Source organism: Melopsittacus undulatus, chromosome 6, assembly GCF_012275295.1.
Source record: "Melopsittacus undulatus isolate bMelUnd1 chromosome 6, bMelUnd1.mat.Z, whole genome shotgun sequence".
NCBI classification, from domain to species: domain Eukaryota; kingdom Metazoa; phylum Chordata; class Aves; order Psittaciformes; family Psittaculidae; genus Melopsittacus; species Melopsittacus undulatus.
Genome location: NC_047532.1, coordinates 46,529,169 through 46,557,103, shown reverse-complemented (window position 1 = coordinate 46,557,103; position 27,935 = coordinate 46,529,169). Strand labels below are relative to the sequence as shown.

Genomic DNA, 27,935 nt, shown 5'->3' with positions numbered 1-27,935 from the left:
ATGTTGGGGATTGCAGAGGTTTTTATAGCTCTAGTAGTGTGTCTTCTGATTTTGCAGTTCCTAAAGCTGCAGTGGATGCGCACCCAGCTTCCTCCAGGACCAGTTCCCCTCCCCATCATTGGAAACTTGTGGCTGCTGGACTTCAGACTTCGTCGAGAAACTCTCACTGAGGTATTTATCACTGTGGTCGAGAAATCAGTCTGAATTTATTTTAACTTGACTTGCACTTTGTATACGAACAGTCTAAACTTGGAATTCTTTTTCTTTTTAAAATCAAGCTTGATTATCAGCCACTTGCAAAGAATACAAGCACCCTGCACTATGAAAAATATTTCTGAGTAATAAATACCATAATTGCTTTACTTCTTGTTATTGTCTTTCTCTTTTGGATACAGTAACACCCATGCATATCATTGTCATAAGCACTGTCAATAGCACGATATTCCATAGACAGTTTAGTTCTCTATTTCTGCGTTGATATCTAACCCTGTAAATCATCTCTAGAAGAAATTCATTTGCCTGATACCAGTGTTACTGAAACATCTGCAGGCCACATGTGGTCCCATCTCCATTAGAAAACCAAACATATACTCTAAACTGACCCTTTTTTTTTTATTTGTACAGCAAAAATATTATCTTCAGTAAATAGATTATTACTAAAACAAAAGCAGGAAAATTTTGTTGCTGTTATGTTCACAGCATTATTTAAATCATTTTTAAAAGTAAGGAACTTTTAAGAAACTCTTTTAAGGAAAAATGCAAGCATGATCTGAAGAAAGACAATAGAGAAAAATGTGAAAAACCACATGGAAGCTACAGGAAAGAAAGCAAAACAATTTCTATGCTTTCTTCAGGAGTTAGAGGCAAGAAAAATCTATAATTAGGTTCATTAATAAAATAAACAGAAAAGCTCTGTATTGATTTGTTCTTTGATCCTGAGCTGTCAGAGAAGACCTCTGTTTCTCTTTATGTGAAATTGTCAGAGGTTGTCTCCTGAGAGATGTCCTCAGTCTTTATTCCGTAAAGTACAATTATCTTCTATTCCGAAAGCACAACAGAACAGTAAATTTTTTTCTGAAACCTGTAATGCAACTCAATAAGGGCAAACAGGCTTAGTTACAATTACAGAAAACTCTTAAAATAAGTACTTAGATGTATGCATTCCTTGTTTATATTTATTAATTTACTGTTATTAACTCTTCAGTTAACCAACATCTATGGAAACATCTACACTTTGTGGATGGGACAGACACCTATGGTTGTACTAAATGGGTACAAAGCAGTAAAAGACGGCATCATCACCCATTCCGAGGAAGTTTCTGGAAGACCTCTCACCCCATTCTACAGGGATATGATGGGTGAGAAAGGTACAAGATGTTCCGAAATACTGAAATACAAACAAGATGTAAAGAATAAAGGAGCTTTCCTACACATGCACATGTTCATGAGTTACTGCTATACAAGTACATCACAGGGCTTACAAAGCAAAAAAGCTCTATGCAGAGCTAGCATAGTAAGAAAAGGGGAAAAAAAAGAATTTCTCCTCTTACAAAGCATACTACTGACTTTGTTTCTTTCCAATAGATTCAAAGGAATATTTACCTAGAGAAGTTGCCTTTCAGTTGTATCAGTCTAAACCAGAGCTCATCTATAGACAAAGCTGATCTGTACTTACCAAAACTGACTACCACTCATCTTCCAGGGTCACATTTATGAGCAGCCTGGCAGTCATAAAAACCTAATGTGGAAACCAAAAGTCAGTATCTGAAATCACGGTGTCTTCTTTGTTAGTGAGATATAACCCAAATCAAATTTTGCCTCCTGCATGACAGGATTTTCCTTCCCAGCAATGAAATTGATGTTTCTGTGTTCTTCAGGTATTTTTTTGACAAGTGGACACACCTGGAAGCAACAGAGACGCTTTGGCATGACCGTTATAAGAACTCTGGCACTTGGTAAGAACAATTTGGAGCACCAAATTCAAGCAGAGGCCTGTCACCTTGTGGACATCTTTGCAAACACAAAAGGTAAATTCACTAGAAAACTAACACTTCATGCTTTTTCTGAAATATAGTAGATTAGGGAAGTAAAAGTTTCACAATACATTTGTACAAGTAATAGATATTTTTTCATATTAGTGGAACTTTCTGTGATTCTGTGATTCACCAGTTTCTTACTTGCATTCTTTCAAAAAACAAACAAAAAAATGTTTTGTCTGTGCAGTGGGGAACATAAAATTATTTTTTGAAAAAAGGATAGTGAAAAAATGTTTATTATCAACAGTCTTGGTGACAGCTGGTGAAAATTCCTACATTTCAAGAGTACAGAAAAACCCTATGTTGTTCTCCATAAAATACACAACTTGTGGCCTGCTGCGAATCATTCTAGGACAGCAGGACTTTAGGATTTGGCAGAGGAAGAACCCCAGTTCAAGGAATCCATCATTTAGTTGTCCAACAAAAATTCTTTTTAAGGTTTGACTGAAATAGAAACCAATAGAATTTTAGCATGATGACAAAATAAGGCAATTAAATGTAAATATTCCAAACAGCCAAATCCGTCAGAACATCGTGTTCCACACTGATGTGAAAACACAGAGAAGTTGCCTAAGTTCTCTCTCCAGCTCTCCTTGCACTAGATACAGCAAAAAGGGCCCATTTCTATTCTGAGAGCAACATATTCCCAGACCTTTAAAATGTACAAGACAAACAAACCATCGATTCAAGTCCCTACCCAGCTCAAATCTTTACCTTCCATGCAATCCTTCCTCAATTTTAGACTCAGTAATTGTACTTACTCTTTCCCAGAAGGACTACAAGCATTAGACTGAAGTCAGATATCCATAATCCAAAATTTTACATAGTAGTATAATTCAAAGGTTGTCCTTGCCATTTAAATGTGTACTTAATTTCATTTCTTCTGGATTTAACCCTTTCTGATTTTGCCTTTTCAGTCAAGGGGGGAGGGCTGTGTGTGTGGAAATACATGTAGTTGAACTGTTAAGCTGTACTTGAAAACCAGAATGAGAGAAGTCATTTCAACATGTCTAAGAAATTAAAACTTTCAAATTTTGTTTTTGTTTGGGGTTGGGGGACAAATGTTTGATTTCTTTTTTTAACGGCCAAACTTAAAATACCTGCCTCCAGATTTGAAGGCATATGCTCTAATTAATTGCTTGTGTTTCCACACAACCCAGACCACAAGTCAAAGAGAATAGATCCACTGTTTGTCTTCTCAAAACTCATAATCACTGTATTCTACAAGAGTAAAAAGCAGATTGAAAACAAAGATTCCCTGCTCATACAATCCATACAGTTAATTTGTATTAAACTAATTCTATTAAAGTTTACTTGTGTGAAATTTATCTAAAAGTAGTCTGATCTACTTTTTTCTCACTGTGCATCAATATTAATGGTACCTCCTATATTCACAGGCAAACCTTTCGACCCCCGCACTGTCATTGTCCAGGCTATTGCAAATATAATTTGTTCTGTTGTCTTTGGTCACCGCTTCTCCAGTGAGGATGAATCTTTCAGCAAACTTATCAAAGCTGTTTATTCCGTGATCTACTTTCAAGCTACTATCTGGGGCAGGGTAAGATTTTCATTTTCTTGTTCTTACCCCTTAAAGTGCATTTGCATTTAACAAGTTGAAACAAACAAACTCAAAGATGATTACCAAACATTTTTATACTCTTGTTCTGTGAGCCACTGTGCAGTAATAAATTAACACATACCTCAGTCAATCTTGTGTCCTTAAATGCAAATTCTAGATCACTGCTGGTTTTCACTGATTTCCAAAATATATAACGTATTTCTAAGAAGTAATCATTTGCAGAGTAGTATGTATGTAAGATTCTTAAGCCTTAATATGAAAACAACTTTTAAAATTTATTTTCACTTAGTCTGAAGAATACAAAAGTGCAGGTAAAAAGAACTAATGCTTTACAGTCCTATTCTTTTCAGAAGGTATCTTGCTTCTCATGTAATTCATATGACCACCAAGATGTGAGCTTCCTGTAAGATAAAGGTGACAATTTCATCACATGAAGAAGAATATTTTTAAGTTCTTGAAAGCCTAGCTATTATGTTGTGCAGATTTTCACACACCGGCATTCCATAACACTACCAGGATCTCTAACACTTCCATAGAGAGATATCTTAGGAAAAATAAAATAATACATCAAGAGTAAAAATCAAGGTTGATAAAATCTGTTTGTGAGCCAGATTCGCTTCAATTACTCCCATTCACCCATTTTCAGAAGTTTGTGTTACATTATTAGATATGCATCCAAAAAGTAAAATCATTTGCTTGCTTTCCTGTAACCTCATATCCACTATTATACAATGTTGATATTTCAGTTACCTTATGGGGATGAAGAAGTCTGCACTGGCCCATACATTCCTCATCACAGGCCATTGGTAAAACAAAGGCTCTGCCAGTAGCCCTAGGTACTGAAGTCTATTAAACAAAGCCACTTAAAAATTACATATGCCAGTTTCTCCTGTAGAAAAGTCTTCTAAGACTGAGAGGTCAAGTCAGCTTCTATATCTTTTCAACCTTCAATTTATGTATTAAAGAAAGAAATTCTGATTACTGAATATTGACAACTTGATCACAACAATTTTGACCACTGCATATTCCTAATAGCTCATCAACAAATACCAGACAAATTTTCTAAGTTCAAGTAGAGGGCAATGTACAGGTTTCATAATTCTTCTTACAAATGTAGAATAATTTACAACATAAAGGACCTCTGCATGTCAGCTAATCCAACGTCATCCTCGAAGCAGGTCTAATTAGGTCAGATTGTTTTTAGGGACGTCTCTGGTCAACTCACAAGTCTCCAAGGATGGAGATTTCACATAGGCTCCAGGAAACCTGTTGCCAACATTTAATATCTTTCTGACTAGCGTCTATTGCCTCTCACCCTAATTAGGAGCCCATGTGTGGCAGTGACTTCACAGACTTATCAGGAAATCAGAATTGGGTTGTCAGTTTAGAAGAGCTCTTGTTTCTTCCCTTCTGTTTAAAATCACAGATGTATGATGCTTTCCCATGGCTTATGCACCACCTCCCAGGACCTCATCAGAAAGTGTTTGCATACAATGATTTCATGCACCATTTAGTTATGAAGGAGGTCCAAGCTCATGAGAGACAGAAAACAGGTGTTTCACAGGATCTCATCGATTTCTACCTAGCTCAAATAACAAAAGTAAGTACCTGTTTATTGCACTCTCCCTTCTCCTTGTCCTCAATGCCTACTACACATACCTGCTGCTCAAGTAACTGCTACAGAATTTTTATATGCATGCTTTATGTATTTAGCAATTAATTTTTTTTAATGGGCTGCTCATTGTTTTCATCAAATAATGACAATTTCTATGTGAATGATAAAATGTCTGAAATTACCCACTTCATAATCTTCTTATGAATATACTCTACAGACTAAAGACGACCCTACTTCTACATTTAATACAGATAATATGGTACAGACTGTGGTTGATCTTTTGCTTGGAGGGACAGAAACAACAAGTACTACCCTTCTCTGGGCACTGCTCTATATGATACAATACCCAGAAATACAAGGTGAGCAAAAGCATTATCAGAAAACACTGCATTCACCATTATATTAATGAATGATGGTCATTATGATTTAAGTACTAGCTCAGTCACATGCAGTAAATCAAAATCACCCTTAACAATTAATATGAATGGTGGTACATCAAGAATTAAAATCTAGAAAATGAAACAAATGTGCTTTCCCCATTAGCTCACTGAGGCAACACTAGCACAAATTAGTATTGGTAGCAGCCACTGTTTTATCACAGTAGAAGGGGATGGCAAAGACAGAATAACAAGCTAAAGACATTTCATAGTCTCTTCCTAACATTCAAAGTGGAAAAGCCTTAAAAAAGCAGATCTGATGTGTATTTATAAACATATCATAAATTAAACCTGCAATTTAAAATTTTAATCCTTTTTTTTTTGACATAGGACTGTAATATTGTCATCATCAAGTAGGATGTGTTTTAAATGAGAAATCATCTTGTGCTTTGGGGGTATGCACTTTCTTGATCAACTAAAACCAACAGAGCAACTTTTTTTTTTTCCTCTCAATCCTAGGCATACTCATACAGGTGGTAGGGAGGAAGATAAAATATTTTCATTTCTCTGCAGAAAAGGTTCAAAGAGAAATAGAGGCTGTTCTGGAGCCCTCCCATCTCATCAGTTATGAAGACCGCAAGAAACTGCCTTATACAAATGCTGTGATTCACGAGGCTTTGCGGTACAGCAATGTTACTTCTGTTGGGGTCCTTCGACAATGCGTGAGGAATACAACTTTGCTGGGTTTTCACATTAAGAAGGTACAGAGCATACCTCCATGCTTCTTAAAGATTTAGGCTATTAATATTTACTATTTACATGACATTAGCTTTTGTAAATCCTAACTTTGCGTACAGCACAGTGGTAGCATGTCACAGACACAAAACAAAGCTGAGTGCTTTGAACCAAGGCTAAGCCTACATTAGCAGATGCAAAAGGAAGCATGGGAAAAGGCTAACAGCACAAGTAGCAAACAGGGAGAATTGAAGTCTTTCTTCTCAGTAGTCAACTATGGATGATATCTGAGTATTAAAGCTGAACATGCATTTTAGGGAATTATGAAGAAATGAGGACTAATGAACATCAAGCCAACTAACTTTCACACGTAACAGAGCAGCTTGTAGCAACCTACTGTCATCCCTGACAAAACAAAAACACATACACAAAAGCCCCACATGCTTATCATGGCAGCAAGACATCTGACAGTCACATTGGCATGATATGAATGTCTCAAATATATTAAGCACAAAATTCATGTCATGGGATTGAAAGATCCTTCCAAAAAGGAAGGTGTTATGATTAGTCTGCCAAGTATGCAAAATGATCCAAGCTCCCTCTAGATTAGACATGAAGACACTTTCAGGAGTCCCAACAGAAAATAACTTAGACAAAGGCAAACACCTAATACATTATGACAAACAGAAGATACAAGAGTTTGTCATGCTTGGATGTACACAAGAAAAGAATGAGCTGCATGCGAACACTGGGCTGCAGGCACAGGATGGCGTATTATATATTAGGGAGAAGTCCAAAAAAAAAAAAATCAATTGCACATGAAAAATATAATCCCTGCTCCTTCTTGCAGGGCACACTTGTACTGCCAAACCTGCACTCTGTTGTGTACGACTCTGAGCACTGGGCGACCCCTTGGAAGTTCAACCCAAACCATTTCCTTGATTTGGATGGCAACTTTGTGAACAAAGAGGCATTCTTACCTTTCTCAGCAGGTAATGCCCTGATGTTTGTGTATTCTTGTTTGCTGTGTCGGGCAGCAAGACCAACACTCTATTTCTGAATTCTAAAACTTTAAAAATGTACTTTTATGAAAAAATACTTGACACAAAGATTTAAAGTCAGTAATTGTACTGTAAGAGCCACAAATGTTAGCTTGCATTTTATTTTTTTCATACATTCAAACAGAGTATGAGTATGGCTACAGGACATCATGGTTTTTCCTAGGTATATGTATGGTTCCTACCCTAAAGGTATTTGAAGTCCCTTAATTCCTAATGCATTAAGTTCTCAAATCATAAAATTGATTCTCACCTTACAAACAGGAAACCCAAAGACAAAAGTAAGTTGGCTTGTCAAAGTAGATGTAGAAAATGCATGATAAACCAAAACTCAGTCTCCCAAATCCAACAGTAATAGTCTGGCACCACGTTCTCTTGTAACTCCAGAAAACCAGCTAAATCCAATCTTATCAGAAGAACATAAGGCAATTAAAAAAAAATCTAACTTTAAAAAAAGCACATTATGATGTAAAACTTACCTTATTTACAACACAAAAGGTAGTGATTCAAAGACATGGGACAGTAGGAAGAATGAAAAGCAGTATAAAACATAACTCAGAGGGTTTCTCTAGATGACCAGTTTCTCCAATAAACAGATTACAAAGAAAAGCAGCACAAAGTAGGAAGCTGGCATTATTTAATGGAAAATGAAGTGTAAAAATCTAACAATAAAACCACTGGGAAACAGCTGAGATTTTTTTGTTACTATGACAGATTATACTATTATACATTTGTTGTAGGTAAAAAGTAAATAGTATACTACGTAATGTAAGAGGGAGTTTACTATTAAACATAGTAAAACCAGATTTTAAAACCATCTGCCCAAATTGGCTGCAAATCCTAAAATCTATTTGCAAAACAGGTGCTTAGCATCTTACCTCCTTTACTCACCAAATGTCCACCAGTTTACATGAATCAAGACAACTGACTTAGGCTACCATTTCAATCCAGCATAGGAAGTTTTCTTTTGTAACTTGTTTTGGTAGTTTTCTGTTTATCTAATCTGAATATTTATCTACCCTGAATATGTATATTTTATTTTTTAGTCTGGAATATATATATACACACACATATACTGAAATACACTGTGAAAACAATATGCCAAAATGAGTCACTGTGTCTGTACATCACTGCACACACCTATGTTTTATTCTCTTAACTTACATATCTGCCCTGGACAGTGTTAGAGATACTTGACTACAAGGATCCAATGTAGTCACCTTAATTTCTGCTGAAGAAAACCTGATCACACTCCTCTTCTTAGCTTCAGAATTGCACCCAACAATGCTCCAGTCCTCCCTCCTCAAGAACCAAAGACAAGACACTGAAATACATGAAGCTTTTTAAAACCTGGCTTAACTGAGCAGTAATTCATGGTTCTCACAGAACAAGAATCACAAACGGAAAGGGAGAACCTCATTTATGCTCGGGGGGGGGAAGTGTAGTAGGAGCAAAAAATACACAAACTCCAAACCAAAAGACTGATATAGAGATGTACAGTTTCTCAGTTAAATACATGTTTCCTCCAACTCCAAAAGCATTTGCTGTCGTTACAGAAGTAAATGGGATATAACTATCATACATTAACAGTATTCATGGAACTCAGTAGAATTTTGTTCCAAGTTTTTTTCCAGAACTTAACACAACTAACTCTGTTTCCCTTTCTTCTGCAGGGCACCGTGTATGTTTGGGGGAACAGATGGCACGAGTTGAATTGTTCATCTTCTTTACCAACCTCCTTCGGGCATTCAGATTCCAGCTCCCCGAGGGAGTAAAGGAAATCAATTTGGAGTACATTTTAGGTTCAATACTGCAGCCACATCCATATAAACTCTGTGCTATTCCACGCTAATCTGCAACACGCTACAATGCGGAGAGACTTCAACCAGTCAGTAATCGCAGATACTTTAAAAACACATATTATTTCAATTGTATTCAAATGGAGGTGGCTCAGCATAGCAAATTACTATGGAGTAGTTTTATTTAGGACTGATATGTTGCTGAACTTCTTGAAATTAAAATAAGTACTTGCCAAAGCTCATATAATCATTGGCATATCCATGACCACAATAATATGTTATCAAACAAATGGATTTTCACACTCATGGTAGCAATGAATTAGATGTAGGATTTGAAAGTTTCCTGCGTATGTGCTTGGTCAGGTATCACACTGTTAAAGTGGCATAACTGTTCTGATGCTGCAAGAACACCTGAATAAAAAAAAAAAAAGTAAATAAACATTTCTTCATTATGCTGTTACTCTTCTGTGTTCACAGAAGGTCTTTCCTTACATCCTTTTGCATTTACGTCTCACACTTAGTGTTGACTACTTTTCCTTCACACTCCCATAAAGGAGTTTATACCATATATTAAAGTATAAACTTCACACATTCATAAATGGTTGCACAATGGGGCCTCTTTTGATCGTAGCCCATTTAGAAATCCTTACACTTTTTTTTTCCTTAACTTCCTCAGCATCTGATTCCTACTTTGTGACAACTCTCAGATACAGGCTATTTCATGAGTTTTGCCTTCTTCCAATAATTTCCTATCTGAAGGGAAAGAAAGAGCCTTTCAAGAAATTAAGAAAATAAACAAAGGTGCCAACATTTGTTAAAGCAGGCACAATAGGGATTTATTACAGTGTTTTTTTTTGTTGTCTCATCATTCCACAATAGATGTGGAAAGTTCTGACCACTTAGAATTCAGCTGCAAGCATCTTAGATGCTTTTAATCTTCAATGTTCAAGAGGAGCAAGCATAAATGATGGTAGGCTGCAGTTAAAAGCAGAAGTAGAATTTTACATATTTCTCAGACATAAAATTAATGGAGACTTGATTCTCCTCTCAAATATTTCCAATCATTCCCTTCCAATTGGTGAAAATCCCAGGGTTCCATCACACTGTAAAGTTTGCTACTGCAGAACAAATGCAGACCTGAAATCATTGAGAGTTTTTGCTTTTTAATAAAAAACATTTTAAAACTTCCAATGTTACTTAATTTTTATTGAAGAAAATATAACATTTTAAAAAATCCTCCTTGAATAAGAAATACTTTCAACCATAAATTAAGAAAAATCTCTTAAACATTGTATTTCTTACAGGGGGCAGCAGGGAGGGGAAGACCTTGCATAAAACATATTCTTACAGATTTACAAAAGCAGTCTGATGTGACAGTCCATAAGCAAAAGTTTTCTTCTTTTTCCTTTGCGGTGTTCATTAAAGGAAAACTTGCCAAGGAAATCTTCCTTTTCAACCCACCATTTGCTTGGTTCAATAAAGGACCCATGATAAAGTGCTCAGCAACGTGACTGGCAGTGTAGGATACAAGCTTGGACTTTCTCTATTCCAGTGTATTTTGGGGTTCTTGAGGTATGGCCTACCTGAAAAAGACTCCAGTTTCTTTCCTCTGTGTTCACCCCTTTGGTCTCTTGAAATTACTCTGTAAGCTTAATTTTTATTTTTTTTCCCCCAGAAGTATTATTTCATTATGCACATACATTTCCTGGTTTTCTTCCAAAACTTGTAGTTTGGATTAAAACATGCATATATTCTTCACTTGTGTTTTTCAAAAACTGAGGTACATTATGATTTGCTGTACAATGCTGGTTCTAAAAAACTTGGGAGGAACAAATATTCAGAGTGTACATGATTAAGGAGGTATTTCTACAAAGAAGTTGCCTTAGGCCTGACAGTGGTACCAGTGAAAAGAGCTAGGATAAGAGTCTCTTCTTGCTAATCCACTGAAAACTGAAAACAGCAAGAGGTGAGGAATTCCTGTGTCTTCTGGTGTTTCTCAGAATAACAGTGGAAGAATTACGCATTACCTTTTCATCACAGTGGTAAATGAAATCTGTAAGAAAATGAACAGTGCAGGGAACAAAAAATAAAAAAGCTATTTCATGAGTTATCCTTTTCTGTCAAGAAAGAGAGGACATTAATAAAGAATTAAAGTAGAGAAAATAAAGATTTGGAAGTTAGACACAATGAAAGCTTCTCCTGTGAAATACCTTAAAAAACTAAAACTCATAATTCCTATCTTCTTTAGAAGAGCCAATGCTGCTGAAGATTAGATTCAGACATTAATTTCTGCCACTCATAAGAAACCTGTAACTTTCATTTCTAAATTCCTCAAGTTTTCAAGTCCTGAAGACTCTAAATGGTTTGTTCACTTGATGTCAGGGAGAACCCTTTGCCCAAGTCCAACCATTTTCATGGACTAATATAAAAAACATATCTTTGAACATATTCCTTCTGTAACAATGGTCCTGTAATGTTTTGTTTCCAAAACAGCAGCAATAAAAAGGACTTCATTATATACTTCAGCTTCTAAATATTAAAATGACAAGCACCATGAGGAAAGTACATACAGGTCTTTGTCCATTTTTGTGAAGCACCCAAATTCCATACTGCTTGTCAGGGTTTAAGGACAAAATGTAATCATTGGTTAACATGACCTAGATTAAGAAAATTAGTAAACCAGTTCTAATCTTGAGTGAAGAGGCTTTTGCTAAGAGTTTCCCTTTTCAAAGGAAAGGGTCAAGTATCTCGATGGTCTTGTTCTCACTTACTAAGCAAAGTATTATCAAGGGCTTGCTTTGATCCACCAACCAAATCAAGTATCTCTAAACAATTGTTGTAATAATTAAATACTCCTCTCCACCCAGTAAAAACACCGTAAGTATTAGGTACTCAGCATTCACATCTAACCCTTCAATATTACCTGTATATCTAAACAAGCAAAATGAAATACCAAAATATTAAATAGGTGGCATTAACTTGATCCAAACAGCTAGCACGCAAAGAAGGATTGTAATGAGAGGATACTGTATGGACTGGCTGTAAAGAAGCAAAAAAAAACCCCTAAACTCTAGTGTGGTGAAACCCAACCTCTGGATTGCCTGTTTGCTTTTCTTCTCTTTTTGCTGTGTTCTCTCAAGTCTTTATGACATTATAATATCATTAGAATTTCTAGATCATAGAATCATAAATAGTTAGGGTTGGAAAGGACAATACATAGAATCCAAATTAATATCAAAGCAAATCAGATGCAGAATACAATATATAATTAAGGCCAGCAGGTCTGTGGTGACATGAAGAATTAATACATCAAAATATATCCAAATACATAGAGAATGTTTATACTCTTGAAAGCAAAAGTCAAGTATGACTACTCCACCACTACTCAGGACTAACAGTACAATTTCTCACGGAGGTTACAGCAGAGGTGGGTACTGAGGAATGACTTGAGGGGTAAATAATGACTTTATAAAATAGTTATACAGAAGCTTCCAGATATCTGAATGATATGAAAAGACAAAACTTTGTTAGCTGCTAACAAATGCTACCTTTCTGACTGAAAAATAAAACCCCAAATATTAACTGCTTTACTGATCATCAGTTTGCAGCAAGTAAGTAAGAACATTCAAAGTCCAGTCCACTAGTATTTGACTCTCAATATTAGTTAATACATAAGCCTCAAGGATGCCTCAGCAATACCTTTAGAACAACTGAAATTAAAAATGTACCACTTACTTCTTGCAATACTTGTCCAAGCGTCTCCCGGCTGTGAATGCGCTTCCTGTTGGAAACCAAAACCACACTTATTTCTGCACAAAGCACTGGGGGATCTTGCAAACATCAATCCTAACCCCACTTCCAAAACAGAAGACCATTAGGCTAGGCTTTGCTCCATATCCTTTCACTCATGGAATCTTACTACAATCTTATGGAATCTACAGCTTCCAATTCAGACCTGTTATAATTCACATTGGGAAGAACTCTCTGAAATAAGGCCTGCTACTCCTTGCATTTTCTCCAAAACAACCTTGTTTATTAAAAAGCTTAGTAAATCTTCAGCATAAATTCTAACATCCAGATATAGCTGGCAATTAGTTGCTTTAGTGCCATTTTCTCCAGCAGTAGACATCTGTTATTCAGCAACTGATGCAAGAAGATCAACAAAAGCTTCTTCTTTTACTCATTCTTCCAATGATCAAAGTGGTAAACAATGCTTGAAACACAACAGCAATAGACTTAAAAAATACATATATTTTCTGTCAAAAAACATGTTACTACAGTTACTGTTTCCAGATATCCTGTAATACACACATTAAAAATACTAGAAATGCAAATAGAAGGCAACAGATTTTTACCTGTCTATTTTGGTTGCTATGACCACTGTAAAATCGCCTTCTGTATCAGGCAAGTAGGTAGAAGGTATAATTAAATAGCTTCCTGCAGGAAGTCTGCAAAGCTGGCTTACTTCCTGTGAATAGCAATGAGGTACACAGCTAACCAGTGGCTCCAAGTGTAGAAAAGAGGAAGTATGTGGTTTCCAGCTGCTGTTAGGCACCTATAAAAAAAGAATGAAAACATGGCTATCTTGCCATCTATTTCAGGTCTCGCACTGTTAAATTCCTAGTATGCCGTAGTATCATATGTTCCTTATCTACTTCACTCTTCTGTAAGAGCTATGGAAGAGAAGGATGGGAAGGCAGTCAGATAACCCAGATGGCAATATTGAGTACATATAAATCATTCCTAGTGCGTTTGTAGACAATTTATACAACCCACTACCCACACAGCTCAAAAGCTGCTATCTAACCTCATTCTCCCTTGCTGCAGCCTAATGCACTTGGCTTTCACCTCATGGATATGGTGAGCAGATTGCCCCATCTCTTTCTAGTGCTCTTTCCTGTCCTAAAATTTCATAGTAGACTTTCCACGCTCCTACAGGCATGGAAAATGCCAGTCTTTCTTCACATATTGTACATTTGAAGGTATATGATCATTCCCAATGCTCAGTTCCAGACTCTCCACTTAAGCAACACCTTTTTTTTGGGCACATTTCAAAAAAAAATAAAGTTAGCTTTCCCTGCAATATAGCTACCTAACCAGAAGCTTCCCCTCCTACATTTATGCAGTTGAGTACTAGCATATACATGTAGAATGTATATTTGTCCACACCAAATGATAGCTTGTTTTCATTCAGATCATCCATTCAACATATGACAGCCCTTCTGAATTCTAATCTTGTCTGCAGATCCCACATCAACTTGTCAATGGACAAATAAATATTTATTAGAGATGAAGAAAGTAAGTCTAATGATGAATTACCAGAAAGTCTGCTCCTAGATCACTAAGACACAGAAATTTTTGCAAATCTGCAAAAGAGTTCATAATTTCTAAAACTAATTTAGAACATTGGAAGGATTCAGTGGAGCCAGTTATCTGGTTTACTACACTATGTAACTATAGTTACTCCATATCCTTCATAGGATCAGCCTGTATTTCTCTAAGAAGTGGCAGGTCTCTTGCAAAGTACAAAGGGCAGTGAACTGCCCAACAGGTTTACCCCCAAACTTGGCAAATGAGCAATCAAACTGACCAGAAGTCTTACCTGGAAAATATGGAAACCTATTGGACGACACTTGCTGTCTTGGCAGTGCTGACGGAGGGTAACTTTCACACTGCTTTTTCCTGGTCCTGCACGAATTGAGAGTGGAAAGCAGGGATTGGTATGGAAGGAGGGGAAGTTCCTGCTGCCTCCAGCACTTTGCCCATTTTTCCAGCATCCATGCAGCTGCACTGTCTCCCATTCACCTGCTGGGAGCTCTTCACAGAGGGTACCATCTGTGGGAGGTGGCTTTAGCTCACTATCAAATGCAAGACAGAAAAGAAACTAAGATGTATAAAGCCTGCATGGTTTCATGAAATGTAGTACACCAGCTCACAAAAACTAACTAGTATTACATAAACTTACAGGAATACAATTCCTCCAAACTTTCAGTAGGGAGAAAAAGAGAACTGCACAACTAAATTCTTAGATAATTCACAGAACTCCACAAGAAAAACACAGTGAATACAAACCATGCACCAAAACAAGGTAAGGTTTTTGTACATTCATGAAGTAACATATCTTACATATTTTAACTCAATACCCCTGTGCTATTTTGTCCTATCCAAAAGTGACACAACTGACAGCGTCTTCTGGAGTACATATGAGCAGATAGTCTGCTACCAGAATATTAAAAAAATCTGAGGAGCTTTTAAACATGTTGCCAACAGTATGATTTGCCTCCGCAAGTAGCTTACCAGGCACAAGCTGTTAGACAACATTGGATTTTTTTTCAGGTTTACTGGAAGAAGTCACAACTTTGCCAACTCTGTACAATTAATCATTGTGTCTTTTTAAGTATTTATTTCAAGGCTATAGTTGCCAACACAGAATTACTTACAAGTAATTGACTTTAAAGTGTTGAGAGCTATGTAATGTTATCAGAAACTACTGTACTGCTATTGCTGATATTTTCTGTTGAGTAAGCAAGCAGCATTAAGCAGAAAGAAAAGATTATCCAAGTCTTTTATAAAAGTCTATTTTATGTCACAATTTATGAGCTGTGGTCATTATGCCATCCAAGTCCCCTGCTGACACTCCATTTGCATTCGAAGCTGTACTGTTCACCAATAACATTGTCATATGTTAGGCAATCTGTTAGTGTTTTCTGACATACATGATAACATACTACTCCCCTTTTCTGCCACTTATTGCAATAGTAACAGCTGCTTTTAACTTCCATGGTACATCTTCGTTTTTTCCATACATTAAGAAAGAATTTCCACATATTGAGAAACACGTCCTACAGAAACTTCTTCAGTTCTTTAACCAAATACACACTTCCTCAAAACATGAGGTTGCAATTTACAGTCAGGCTGCTACACATCTGACTGCTTCTGACTGATATGTTAACAAGAGGTCCTAGCAGCTTCGTGTAAAACCCAAGGAGACAGAACACTACTTACATGAACTCAAAGACAAAACACTGTGATTTGGTACTGTGCACAACCCTTCAACATATTTTGAACATTTAAACTTAGTACTATACTTCATATATTTATGTCAATGGGTGTAAGTTTTCTGATTTAAACCTACCTGAGAGAGATCCTTCCAGTTGAAAATACTCGAAGCAAGAAATTCCCTACTGCATCTTTCAGAAAAGTGCTGGGAACAACAAGATAAAACCCAGGCGAAAGGTCACAGCATACATGCACTTCTCTGTCATAAGAATGGCAGACAGTACCTACAACTGGGGGAGTAGAGAGGGTCTTTGGAAGATTAAATCGTTTCTTCTCCACCTAGAACAGATGCATAATGATGTGTGGTGGTTTAGGAAAAATTAGGAGGTTTTTAATAAAACCAAAGATGATCAAGTATTGTTTAAAACGTGTACATTTACAAAATAAAACAAGTAAGGAGCACAGTATCAGCAGATAAGCTGGACATCTAAGAACAGTAGGAAGAGTTACTATTCAGGAGGGGTAAATTTACAAAGTGTCATCATATAATCAGCCTGAAATGTCAGGGTAAGTTCGTGCACTAGTGTGGAACAGTCCAAAAAGTTCTGCTACTTGGCACTTAGTGATGAGAAGACAGTACTAGTCCATAAATAGTTTTTACAGACAGTAACTGCATTGAGAGATCATTCTAACATAAATCAGAGATGTAAAATGTGAACAGATGAATCATATCACTGCCACTGGAAATGAATTATTTTATTCAGATGTTTTAGTAATGCTTTAAAACTTCTATTTGCAAAAAGAAAAATGTTGCTCCCATATTACCTTCCAGACATGCAGTCCCACAGCCTGGTAACTCTTCCCCTGTATGCCTTCAGTCAAAGATAGATTTTCCTCTGCTAAGTGAGTCAGATTTTTGATTCTTCCAGCCCAGTCAGCATGGTATTTCCTATATTTTTGCAGCAGAGCAATGCACACCTCGCTCTTTTCACAGACTCTCAGCCAGAACTTAGGGTTGGTAGGGAAGCTGCTGTTGTTACGGCAGCCACCAGCAGACTGGCCTCTCACCCAGGATCCAAAAAGATTCTGTGAGTGATATAACACTTTCCCTAATGAAATAAGAAAAACATGATGCAGACTTCAGACACCAGAGGCTACTTAATTTTATACAACAGATATATAGCAAAGGTTCCCAAGCCCAAGAAAACATGCTGTTGTAGCCCTTACACTTCCTGCAAGCAGATATTTATAATGGAAATATTGGGAGGCATGAGAATTAATGTCACAGCTGGTACTAGCAGATTGATGACATATTTACCACAAGAAACCGATTCTAGAAATCTGAAGTTTATCTCCCATTACAAAAAATAAAAATTACAAGGCTGTCCAGAACAACAGCCTTCTAGACTGAGAACACTAATCTCTCACAAAACTAGCAAGTAACCAGATTTCAGAGAAATAGATAAAAATCTTCAAATTCCTCTTTTCCCTCTATTCTTCCCAGAAGGAAAGTAAAGGCCTACGGGTCTAAACAAAAGGGGAAGACTGAGAATTTGTGGTATAGTTGCAACCACTTGCAATTCAAATCAGTCTTTACCAAAACATAACATTATTTGCACAAGAAAGGTATTTCTCATACCATACCTGTAGAGAGGCTCTGAAGCTGTCCTTCCTCATTGACTGGAAAGCCGATAGTAATCTCATCAAATTCCCTGAAAAATTCCTCTTCATCAACCCAGAATTCTCCCTCTTGGATCTGTGAGAGCAGTTTTGAGGCAACGACTGGATCAAGCTGGTTCCATCCTTGACCACTACACATAAGACAAAAATTAACATCTAGTTCTTTGCCCAATAAAGTTCTAGAACAATGTTATATATCAACTGTCCTATGAAGTGGGACAGTAAGAAGAGGTTTCTTCATTTCATAGTCAGATTCTTGCACTGAATATTTCTGTACACATATTGCTAGTCAGCAAGAGGGATAACAGGAAGTATGAATCACAAAGTATCAAAGAAAAGTTAGAAAGAACCTTAAGCCAGATTGAATACAAAGCACACTTCTAGGTGAAACAGGTACTTTGCTTACAACAGACAGTACAGTACAAAGTGAGAGAGCAAAATAAAGATTTTAACAGTTGTTCAAAATAGTGACAAAAAACTAAAGCAAGCTGCACAGGGACTCCTCTGAAAAAAATGCTGTACAGTGAACATCAAAAAAACACCATCTGTGCGAAGCAGTCGGTTATCTCCACGACTCTGCTGGCTAAGTCATGATAAACCAAGAATTTAAACATTCAATTTTTTAGGGCACAGGAAAAGTACTTTCAACATTTTTACTGTTGCACTAACAACAAAGATCAGTTCTGTACTTGAACAAAACAGGGCTTTAAAGCCACACAATGAAACACTATCCTACGTAACTACATGGCAGCTCACTGTTTAGCAAAGAAACTGCAAGAGACCAAGCATATGTATAAAACTCTTCCAAAACCAAAATACATCAACTTAAGCCTCAAGTAATGTTACCACATTTTAATGCTGAAAGCCTGCTCCTTGGGTCAAGAATTGCATGTTCTTTTGCACAAAGTACGTTAACTTCTCAAAATAAGTTAGTAGGGTCTGCCTTTTCATTCTTGTTACTTTGCTATGTGAACCACTACACATATTTCTGCATTTCTACCTTTTACCCACTCTTTCTTTGTATCCACTCAGTTCCAGCTTTACACACCCATACTAATGTACAGAAATGAGAGCACATGAGAAAAACAAACACACACATCCTTTCTTCTGCTATATTTTGTTTTACACATACCACTTTGCTTGTCTTCCACAAATTGAGAAGATATCAAATGCAAAGAGCCAAGTAAAGCTGAGTGGCTACTTTTAAGTCACAATTGCAAGCAAAGATACTTAGATCAATTACAGAACAACCAAAAAGCACCACAAAATTCGGAGACAAAAAAAAGACAACACAAAAACCAACCAACGTCTTAAGTTTATCTCTACAAAAAGATGATGTTTTGGTAAATAACAACAAAAAATGTTATTAAGAAATCTAGATTACCAGAACTAATTAAAATGCCCAGCCTTGCAAGCAATGGGCTGCCTATTAGCAGTATTTGCTTACACAGACACACTTCATGCTTCACTACTTCCACAAATCAATTTCTAAATGAAAATAAATGTACTCACCCCTCACACCAGGGTCCTCTCCAGCACCGCCTCCCCCAAGGGTTTCGTATTCGGAGTAGAAAGATTTCCTTGCCTGACACTTCAGACAGATTCAACATGTCTATCACAATAAAGGCATGAAATTCTCCTAGTTCGCTTGCACCTAAATAGGGAAAAAGAAAAGGCATTTGAAAGCTAATAAAAGAACCTGCTCCATATTTTACAATGAATGACATTAAACTATCCTGTGAAAAAAGGCAATTTTGAGACAAAAGGAAGTTGTATAAAAAAAAACATAAAAAAGCCTGAACAGTTTACTGTAGTTGTGACTACGTAGAAGCAAAATAAATTGAAATTTTAAAAGCGTATTAACTTACTACTTGATCTCAAACATTTACAAATTCTCAGTACTGAAATTCATTGGGATTTCTGAGGCTGTTTTTTAGGTAACATTTCGGAGAGGTATGGGGTGTGTTTGTCTTTGAGAAGTGAACATATTAACATCTAATATAAAAAGCACTCCACAAAAGCACCCTCTATCCTGAGCTCAATAACATCCTCAAATGTTTATTTATCCAAGGCTTATACAAAAATGCACCATAAAACTCATATGGTACTAGAATCAGCACCATGCATTTGCTGGCTGCTTTGTGCTCTGAACCCTGTTCAATAGAGACGTTTACTTTAAAAATGTCTATTACCTTGTCTGGAATCGAAGACTGAGCAGCTTATTACACACTGTTCCTTCAGATTCATTAATCTTCTAAACACATCTTTCTCCAAAACCATGCCAGACTTCTCTTTTTCCATGTTTCTTCCAGGGCTCTTTAGGGTCCATCTTTCAGCAATTCCTCCAGTCAGATCCACCAAAGCATCTGCCACCTGTCCTGCCCACAACTGTTCATAAGACCCATGCACTCTAAAAATTAAAAAAAAAAAAAATCTACAAACAGAACTAAAGAAATGTGGTTCTTACATACATACAACCCAACTCTGTATCACAATCATGACTGTACCCTACCTCATATCCCCAAGCAGACAAGAGAAAGCACATACTATTTTATTTATACATCATCTAAAGAATGTGAAAGCCATCAGAAATCCCACTGTTTGATGGGAAGTTTATTATAATTCATTCTATCCTACACAGAAACTGCTATAATTTAGAAGTAGTAGTCACTTGTACCTTATTAACCATGGTCTGAATCATCTGGCATGATACACTAACTGCATTCTGTATAAATAATTTTTTTCCTCTTCAATTATTCTTTGTTCACTCTGCATGAACTACCACAGTAGCACTTCATACAACTGAAGTAAATCAAGACTACCCTACCTGATGTAGCAAATGGGAAAGACAGCAAAAGAAATCAAGACCATAATAGGATGATAAGATTGCTACAGAAAACAAAGAATATTACTTTTCAAACCTATAGAGAAGCTTTAACTTGTCATTGTTGCTTCACAACTTCTGCTCAATGCATCTACAGTTGAACTACTTCATACCTAAAGTCTTTTTCTGCCCTCTGCTGGCAAACATTATCTTTATAGTTCTCTTGGACATTGATGTCTATCTTACCAGTGCACTTAAGTGTCCAAATTGTTTGAACCCTCAACTGTCCTCAACTGCTGTCCTCACTAGCAAAATACTTCCCTTTAATAAATTATATTACCAATGGATAGCAGCTTAATGAACGTCATTTGAATACCAATAATTCATTGCAGCTCTTACTTTTCATCATAATTCTCTCCCTAACACTATCTTCCCTCATATGCAACTAGAATTATACCTTACAGATCTACAGTTTAAAGAACAACTTCTGCACAGCCCACTATGGGAAAGCTAGCAGCCATTGTACTTTATATTGAATAATACACATATCTATGCCCAAAAGAGTCAGATAAAATAAGTAAGCAGAATGTATTGTATTGTACCTCCCTTTACTTGCCCCAGTAACAGTGTTCACATACTTTGCATAAGCTTTTTCCAAGAGTGGAAGCCAAAACAAATCCTCAGTCTGACACTGGGAAAAGCAGAGTTTACCACCAAGGCAAGGCAAACGGTCGTCGATGGTCACTTCCACCCAATGTCCAAACTGCCAGACTCGACAAGTGAAGCAGCCTTGATATGACTCATCTGTCCAGCTGGGCTGACCTGGAGGGATTACCTAGATGGCAAAACCCAAAATTAAGACTAATAATTGTGTTCCATGTTTTTTGGTGGTGGTGGTGGAGGCTTTTTTGTTTGTTTGGAGTTTTTTGGTTTTGTTGTTCAGGTTTTGTTTGTTGGTTTGTTTTATTTTTAAGCAAAGCCAGTTTAAAATATACTGAATACCAACCACTTGTAAGTAATCAGAGGAAAATATCACACCAAAACCAGTAAAACTGAGCACGACAAAAGTGATAGTCATGGATAGTCAGGGATTCAAGAACAATATGCAAATGTGAATTAGGTGGAAAAAAAAAACCTTACAAAACGTGAAATAAGCATCTTCTTTATACCTTGTTCAGTAGGTATTTACTCTTCTGCAAAGCTACACAGGCACACAGGAACCAACAGTCTCCCAAAATTCCTTGTTTCACTTGCACATCCTGCAGATTGCTTGAAAATAACCGAGGAGTAGAACAAATGTCCTAAAATCAGAAGATGGGGAACGAAAGTCAAATCCTGCATGACGTTCTAAGGAAGTCTGTGCTTCAGGGAATGGGAGGGCTCCAGAGACATCTCACAAAATAAGGGAATTGTCTTTTCAGACACAGCCTAAGCAAGTAGTAACAAATTACTGCCTTGCGGCTATTTTACTGGTACTTTGTGTGAGGTAAATCTAGCTCCCACATGAATTTTAGTACACAAACATCACCAACATGTGCAATCTTAACAGAGGCAACAGTAAGTGAAAGACAAGATAATTCATCAGTTCCTTAATGGGCATACAAACAACCGTGATAAAACTGAGGCCATTCACACTGAACTGCACATTCCAAGTTACAAAAATCTCCAAATTAGCAGAAGAGAAAAACCTTTCCTAGGGCAACTAGATTACTTGATAGCAAAAGAGGTTAACTCCAAATGCAAAGTCCTGAACATTTAGTTGGGTTTGAAAAAGAGTTCTCTCATGTTAAGAATGAGAGAACTGCAGGAGATGAAAATTAACTGATCAGCTTTCAGGGCTAATCAAGGTGCAAGGTATAAAAGCAGAAAGCTGCACCCTGGGCTCCGCAAAGTAGTTTGCCATTTCTATATGACAGCTCTACCACAGCTCTACTGCCATCCCCAGATGGAGGCAAGGAAAACAATACCACTAAAACCAACATATGTCTCTTCTACTTTACATTTTTATATCCTTTTTGTTTTCCCTCCTCACATAGGCAGTATCATAAATACTTCACTTTAAATGAATGCACTGCAAAAACGCATTCTAAACCTTTTAGCTCTCACATGACCTGCTCTGAAACCCAACTGCAAGTTTAAAAGCAATACAAGTGATATGACATTATAAACTTTAAAAAAAATTCTTTCATGTTTTCAAAGAAATCAACAATCACAATAAAAAACCCAACATCTTTCTGAAAACTCAAAAATCCAATTATTTGTTTTCAAGACTGCTATGCAATAATTGAAAAAGTTGTGAATGACATTTACTCTGTTTTTTAACCTGATGTGCACATTATTTGCATAATGAAACATAAAATATCTGAATTTCTACTAGTGCCATGAAATTCAAAAGTTATTCATCAGGATTTAAATCAAACCTACAAACAAGCACCCAGACTTACTTAGTGTAACTCCTGTATTGGCAACACTGGCATTCATCAGCTTTATCACTTCTGTATTTCTAAACATTAAAATACCCAAAACCAGTCACTCACTGCTAACCATCATTTACTCCCTTACAGTCCAGTTCTGCTGAAATCACAGTCTTTTATACCGTAAAACTCACCTTAGGTCTCAACCAGGAGATCTCGCTTCTGAACTGAGCAAGTGGGGTAGAATAATCAAAAAAAATAGAAGTATCACTGGCTGGAAACGTGGGGTCTGTGTAAAGGTCTCTTTTCACAATTAATTGTTTTTTCTCTCCCAGCATCTTTAACACAGTCCTAGGTAGGTTTGCCGGCTATTTCCAAGACTATACTGCCAAGCACCAACCTACAACACAACTAAGCGTTACTCGGGAATTCTAACTGAGAAACAAAATCCAAAGATTTATCCAGGAACAAAAAGCCTCTTACTCTTGCCACGGAGCACCCTGCACCACGCCATTGCTGGTCTCTTTCAGCACCTGATACCACCCTAGAGGTCCCCCGCTCTGCTGGAAAACAGAAAGGGGGAACCTCTGAGGTGACCTACACCAGAGACCTTCTTAGCCCACGCCCCGCACACCCTCCCCAGAAGTTCCCCCTCCACCAACACGCCTTCCCTCACAGCCACCCCCAACAAGAGACTCCACACACACCTCCTCCCCTCGAGGCATACCCTCGCCCCCACCCCCCCGCCGACCCCCTTCACCACAACCGGCCTCAACCAGGCCACCGCTGCACACACATCCCCCTCCTCCCGCGCTGCCACCTCCCCACTGCGGGACACACCGCGGGGCCATGCCCAGCCCGGCCGTTACCGCGGCAACGCCGGACACTCTCACCGCCCCTCAGCCTCTCGCCCAGCCCGGAGGTAACGGATTGTGCCACTCACCAATGAGAAGGAGGCAGAAGGGCACGTGGTGCACGCACCACCAATCCGACGCGGCCTGCTGGGCAGGGGAGGGCAGGTCCCAGCGTGCCCCGCGGTCGGCGGTGGTGGCCGCTTCAAGGGGGTGTCTGGACCGTGTTCTGCACTCGGGAAGAGCTGGAAGAAACTGAGCGTTCTCCTCCTCAGAGCGGGAGGAGGAAAGCTTAGCGGTCACCTAGCTGAACGGCCCTTAGGAGGTGAGGAAAACGAAACCAAGATTGTGACAGTAACTGCCTGAGAAATTGTGGACCCTCACAAAGTCATTTTCCGACATAATAGCGAAGATCACATTTTCGTGTAGTTTGTCACTACCTGGATGAGGGCTGGAGCCCTCCTCCTGTGGAGACTGGAGGAAGGAGTTGGGGTTGTTCAGCCTAGGGAAGAATCCAGAATTTCAGTGCCTAAAGGAGACCTACAAGAAAGGTGGCGAGGGCCTTTTTACAAGAGTGTGTAGGAATAGGATAAGGGGGAATGGCTTTAAACTGAAAGTGGGTAGATTTAGATAAGATATTGGAAAGAAGTTCTTCACAGTGAAAGTGGTGGGACACTGGCACAGGTTGCCCAGAGAAGCCGTGGCTGCCCCATCCCTTGCAGTGTTAAAGGCCAGGTTGGATGGGGCTTTGAGCAACATGATCTAGTGGAAGGTGTCCCTGCCCACGGCAGGGGATTTGGAACTGGGTGATTCTTATGGTCTGTTCCAACCCACACCATTCTCTGATCATTAATAATTGTCCAAGGGCTGAACTGACAAAGGAAATAACACTGTTTCTCATACTTTGATAGCTATTACTGCCTCATCAAACGAAGAAAAAGTACATTAAAAAATACTGACTTGCTAGAAACAAACAATGCCAAAGGAAATAAATGCAAAAAAAAAAATAATACAAGGCTGCCTTTTTCTATTGTTGCTGTTGTGGGTTTTTTTGTTGGTTTTTGTTTGTTTTTGCATTTGGGCCTTTTACACAAGTCTGGTCAAATAAGCAGGTGCTGATCTAACATGAGAGGATGTGATGTTTACAAAAAAAAGCTGGTTTTCACACTCGCCTATAATGATGTGTTCCAAGTCTAAGGGTTATGTCACCTGGTCCTTGGGCAGGGAGGTTGTTTTAATGAGAGAGATCCACAGAACACACTGGTCTGAATCATTTCTTCCAAAAATGAATGTAGAAATCCTCCTCTTGAACCTCTGCCTTGGAGAAACAAACACGGGTAACTGTAGTAGCTGCCTAACCACAGACTGACATTCTCTGCACCTTGCTTATGCTCATTGTACAGACACAAGGCTTCTCCCCTGCATACAGCAAATTTAACCAACAAAAAAGACATTTCACATTGGATGTTTCCACCCTTTCAGGAGCAAAGGAAACATTGCCATCAGTAAGAATAAGGACCTCTCTTGTCTACGGCTCATGCAAGAAAGCTGCAGCTGCGCAGGCTGCAACTGAGCTGACACAAGAGGGCTCTGTTCAGGGAAGGAAAAGGACAAACAAGGCCTCTGTGTCAGGAACAGTGAGGCTCTCATCTGCATGATTTTACCCTTGCTGTGTTCTTTAGGAAACAGTGGTCACAGGTCACAACTGCATAAATTCCATTAAACACAAGATTCTAGAAAGCAATATGAATACTGAGCTCTAACTGTAAGTACAGTAGATGCAACCTGGCCCACTAAACTACACATGTAACAGGATATATTTATGATGTTATTAGAAGAGATGAACATTATCTTGGTCTCTAAGCTATCTGATATGCTTTCATTGCCCCACTGCAAAGTTCAAAACTGACAAATTCATACATTATGCAGCTGGAAATGAGTTGGGTTTTTGTCTATTGATCCCAAACTTCTGGGAGCAAAAGCAGCAGAGAATTTTCTCGGTGGCCTCTTGGCAATCCTGCTGGATTAAACTACTCCTGAAGACAAAAACACAAGTCTATTTAGACAGTAAATCTTGAAGAGCATATTTTAAGACAAAATGACACTTGCCTTTTTGTCAAGCTGTTTCTCAGTGCACTTTACGTAGGTTCCTCCTATTCCTTGTAAAAGAAGAAAGCAAACTCCCAAGAAGTTGTGTCCATTTACTATGGGAACTTAAGCATTTAAAAGGGATTTGCATCCAGATAGTTTTTTTCCACATGAATGAAGACTATTCTTTGACAGAGTAGTTTTTGAGACTTTCATGATAATTTTCCAGTTTTGGGGTTTCGTGTCTGCTTTCATCTCCAATTTCAGATGATTCAAAGACAGGGAGAAGGTTAGAAGTGATCTAGCAATGGTGCTTGGGCACAACACGTGTTTGTTTCTGCAAACTCTGACGCACCACAGAAGCTGTTCAGATTGCACTGGGGAGCTCTTCCCATTCTTTGAATCCTCATACACAGCTTAGTTCCTGCAATACCGCTAGGCCGACAGTGGTCGGAGCTGTGTCAGAGGAACAACACAGAATAGTATTTTGCTTAAGGGAAGTTTTGGAGGGGCATTTGGGGTTTATGCTCAGAAGAGCATGGTATGGAAGAAGTCTCTGATAGTTTTCATCAGTCAGCCAGAAGCAGCCTGGTATCACAGTGCTCTCTGCAGCTACTGGGAAGACAGATTCAAATCTTCTTCCAGAGCAGCTTGGCCAAAGATTACCACTGCTAGACAAAGATCTCCCTCATTACCTCAGGCAGACCTCTAGGAGGTAGAGCACAGCTCCAAACTTCCATGCTGGCTATCACAGCACGCAAGAACAAGGTGATACAAGACACCTAAATTAAAACAATGCACAAAGTTGATGCTTCCCTAGGTCATACATTTAAGGTCACACACCTGGATTGTCAACCAGGTATGACTTAATCCATGACACTTTACATCAAATTGTAACAGCATGAAGAATATCTCATTCCTATCACTTCTCACTTTTCCTCAAAACCCAAGTATGTGTTTAGAAAAGGGTCCAATGCTCTGCAAAACCCATTAATGCCATTTCTTACATTTCAGAGAGACCTGTCACTAGTGTAACACCTTCCCTATAGGGTAGAAAACACACTATGTTCAACATAACCCTAATTCGCTTGACAAGAAATCAGAGGTATAAGACTTGATTTTTTTTCTAGTGCAGGTGTGCAGAGTCAGGGGAAGTGTTCACCCAGGTTCAGCCACGTAATGCAACCAGCTAGTCCCCCCTGTATAGAGTGAACAGACATCTCCAGTGTACAGATTAGCTTTTTTTCTACACTTCTTTATCTATAAAACAAAAGGCTGTCATGTCCATGTAAGACATGCTTTAACTGTTGCCCAGATTACCAGTGTAATTAATGAAAAATAGGTTAAGTGCACAATATTAATAAAAAGATCTTTTTAAGTGGTGCAAAATACACAGCAGCATAAGGTAATTTTTGAGAAAGTGTGCAACTTCCACTTTCAAAGGATGCTGAAGCATTATGCTTCACCCCAGAGCTAAAGCAATACATAAAATGTGGAAGACATACCTTGCAGCAAGAGACCAAACAACTCGATCTGTTTTCTTTACGAATTAAGAGGTACTTACATGGAAAAGAGGTTAGTAACAGTAAGCAGTTTGTTTCTCAAACAAAGCAGTAGCTTTGAGAGCCAGAAGCTGAAACTAGACAAATCCAAACTAGAAATTAGGCATGTAGCCTTAGGAATGCAGGTAATCAAAAGCTAAAACAACTTACCTGAGCCTTCAGCAAACTCAGTGTCATTTAAGTTTGGTCCTCCCAACAGAAAAAGTAATTCTGTGTCTCAGAGGATAGTGGCTTGATAAATCTCACATTAAGATTTCTATTGTGGTTTCTTTTGGACACAAAGTCTGATACTGTCATCATAATGACCTTAAGCTTTTA

General features: G+C 38.0%; 2 protein-coding genes across 5 annotated transcripts; one reads left to right on the top strand and one right to left on the bottom strand.

Moving 5' to 3' along the window:
- Nucleotides 1–9,252, top strand: LOC101868799 (cytochrome P450 2J2-like). Its single transcript, XM_013131032.1, has 9 exons — nt 1–171; nt 1,205–1,367; nt 1,878–2,027; nt 3,434–3,594; nt 5,042–5,215; nt 5,448–5,589; nt 6,181–6,368; nt 7,193–7,334; nt 9,074–9,252. The coding sequence occupies exons 1-9, from the start codon at nt 1–3 to the stop codon at nt 9,250–9,252; spliced, it is 1,470 nt and encodes a 489-aa protein (XP_012986486.1).
- Nucleotides 9,253–10,384: 1,132 nt separating this feature from the next.
- Nucleotides 10,385–24,036, bottom strand: CAPN10 (calpain 10). Of its 4 annotated transcripts, none has more exons than XM_031043026.2 (14): nt 23,986–24,036; nt 23,600–23,679; nt 23,311–23,516; nt 21,872–22,003; nt 21,305–21,537; nt 20,071–20,288; nt 19,391–19,532; nt 17,843–18,009; nt 17,024–17,307; nt 16,335–16,537; nt 14,802–15,057; nt 13,555–13,754; nt 12,935–12,980; nt 10,385–11,252 (listed from the first exon to the last, which is right to left on the bottom strand). In XM_031043026.2, exons 3-14 carry the CDS (start codon nt 23,452–23,454, stop codon nt 11,223–11,225), a joined length of 2,055 nt encoding a protein of 684 aa, XP_030898886.1. In that variant the 5' UTR covers nt 23,455–23,516; nt 23,600–23,679; nt 23,986–24,036; the 3' UTR covers nt 10,385–11,222. The 4 variants fall into 4 exon arrangements, with proteins under 4 accessions (XP_030898886.1, XP_030898887.1, XP_030898888.1 ...); XM_031043027.2 differs by having other exon boundaries at nt 23,600–23,676; nt 23,986–24,029; XM_031043028.2 differs by lacking the exon at nt 23,986–24,036 and having other exon boundaries at nt 14,802–14,887; nt 15,005–15,057; nt 23,600–23,724.
- Between the last annotated feature and the right edge of the window lie 3,899 nt (nt 24,037–27,935).